The 2,279-nt window shown below is 58.3% G+C and overlaps 1 protein-coding gene across 1 annotated transcript; it reads left to right on the forward strand.

The window, feature by feature from the left end:
* Window positions 1-299: 299 nt before the first annotated feature.
* On the forward strand, window positions 300-2,279 carry RASD1 (ras related dexamethasone induced 1). Its single transcript, XM_009564563.2, has 2 exons — window positions 300-693; window positions 947-2,279. The coding sequence occupies exons 1-2, from the start codon at window positions 408-410 to the stop codon at window positions 1,495-1,497; spliced, it is 837 nt and encodes a 278-aa protein (XP_009562858.2). The 5' UTR covers window positions 300-407; the 3' UTR covers window positions 1,498-2,279.

Consider the following 2,279-nt stretch of genomic DNA (forward strand, 5'->3'; position numbering starts at 1 on the left):
AAACGGGACGGGTCTATGCAGCCCCGGGAGCCCCGAGCGGGACCCGTGTGCGCAGTCCCCGGAGCCACAAACAGGACCCGTGTGCACATCCCTGGGAGCCACAAACGGGACAAATGTGCGCATCCCCGGGAGCCCCGAGCGGGACGGGTCTGTGCATCCCCAGAGCCCCGAGCGGGACCCGTGTGCGCAGCCCCGGGCTGGCGCAGGGCAGCCGCGCACCGGGCGCTGACTCAGCCGCCGCCCCGGGCCGTGACGCGGCAGGGGCGGGCGCTGCCGTCTCCATATAACGCGGCGGCGGTCGGGCAGAGCTCACACCGGCCTTTCCTGCGAGGGGAGCGGGGCTGAGCACCGGGCACGCATCGCCTTCGTCCTCCTCCTCGGCGCAAGCTGCTCCTTCACCGGCTTCAATGAAACTGGCAGCGATGATCAAGAAGATGTGTCCCAGCGAGGCCGAGCTGAGCATCCCCGCCAAGAACTGCTACCGCATGGTCATCCTGGGCTCCTCCAAGGTGGGCAAGACGGCCATCGTCTCGCGCTTCCTCACCGGCCGCTTTGAGGAGCAATACACTCCCACCATCGAGGACTTCCACCGCAAGTTCTACAGCATCCGCGGTGAAGTCTACCAGCTCGACATCCTCGACACGTCGGGCAACCACCCCTTCCCAGCCATGCGTCGCCTCTCCATCCTCACAGGTACTTTGCCCGGGAACACCAGGAGGACGGGGGTTTTCCTTGCTAGATTTCAAGCTTTCTTGCCCAGTTTGGGGGTGTTTCTCCAGTTCTGGGAGTAGGGAGGTGTGTGGGCAACTTTGGTCCTGGGCACAGGGCAGACAGGACAATTCAGGACTTAGGTCCTTCCCTCCCCAGGTCTCTGTATGGCTTAGGCAGCGGGTTTCTGTCTGTTCCCATCCCTGCAGCCATCTCACGTTCCTCTTTTTGTCCCCAGGAGATGTGTTCATCCTTGTGTTCAGCCTGGACAACCGAGACTCCTTTGAGGAGGTGCAGCGCCTGAAGCAGCAAATCCTGGAGACCAAGTCATGCCTGAAGAACAAAACCAAGGAGAACATAGAGGTGCCCCTGGTCATCTGTGGCAACAAGGGCGACCGGGACTTTTACCGAGAGGTGGAACCCCGAGAGATCGAGCAGCTGGTGGGAGGGGACCCCAAAAAATGTGCCTACTTCGAGATCTCAGCCAAGAAGAACAGCAGCCTAGACCAGATGTTCCAGGCGCTCTTTGCCATGGCCAAGCTGCCCAGCGAGATGAGCCCTGACCTGCACCGCAAGGTCTCCGTCCAGTACTGCGACATCCTGCATAAGAAGGCACTGAAAGGCAAAAAGCTGCTGAAAGAGAGGGGCCAGGGCGGCACGGAGGAGGCGTACGGCATCGTGGCCCCCTTCGCACGGCGACCCAGTGTCCACAGCGACCTTATGTACATCCGGGAGAAAGCCATTGGTGGCAGGCACGGCAAGGAGAAGGACCGCTGTGTGATCAGCTAGGAGCCCCTGCTCGCCCCACGACGAGAAGGAAGGAAGGGAGGAAGGAAGGGAGAGGGGAAAGATGCTCGTTTCCAAAGTGACTTTGGGCAGGTGCCCACCAGGGCAGAGAGGAGGTCGCCTCTTCCCAGCCTCCCTCCTCCCGAGGGATTGCTTTCATCGGCTCCCTCCCCCAGGGGTGAATTTGGGAGTGAGGGATGCGAAGGGGGAGGCTTTGGAGGGCAGGAGGGGGGTTGCCGCTGGGACCAGCCTCCTCTGGGCAGAGAGAGAGGGAAAGGGTGAGCTGCCGGGCAGCTAGGTGGGAGGATGAATGTGGAGGGCACAGACCTTGGCATTTCTTTCCCTCCCAAACCACTCAGCCTCAGGCACTGCCTTCAGGAGGGAGGGCAGAGGCCTGCCAGCGCCTGCCTGGGGCTTTGGAGCTGGGTTTTTTGTTGTTTTATTTTTAACTTGCAAAGCTGTGCACGGACTCTGGCTCGGTGTCGTGTGTTTGTCTGTGTCTGCAAAACACGTGCAGAAGACACTCCTAAGCTGTTGCAAAGACATCACAGAGTTACAGCCCCGATGGACCAAAAAAACTGACTCTTGTTTACATTTGTCTTGTCTAATTTGCAAGATGTGGGGAGGGGGGAGGGAGTGGGAAAGGTTTTTTAAATAAGAAAATAATAGGCACTTTATGTAGGTATTGTTTGTCATTGACATGAACAAAAAATCTTCAAGTGTTTCTACCGTGGGTGAAACTTGATGTTTTATTTTTTCTACAAATAAAATCTTTTGAAAAATGA

The sequence above is a fragment of the Cuculus canorus genome, chromosome 15 (assembly GCF_017976375.1).
Source record: "Cuculus canorus isolate bCucCan1 chromosome 15, bCucCan1.pri, whole genome shotgun sequence".
NCBI lineage: Eukaryota > Metazoa > Chordata > Aves > Cuculiformes > Cuculidae > Cuculus > Cuculus canorus.

Excerpts from the sequence above, each read along its gene's own strand:
- RASD1 (XM_009564563.2), top strand. The coding sequence starts at position 408 with ATGAAACTGGCAGCGATGATCAAGAAGATGTGTCCCAGCGAGGCCGAG. Across the intron at positions 694-946 it reads TCGCCTCTCCATCCTCACAG|GAGATGTGTTCATCCTTGTG; the intron begins GTACTTTGCCCG and ends TTTTGTCCCCAG.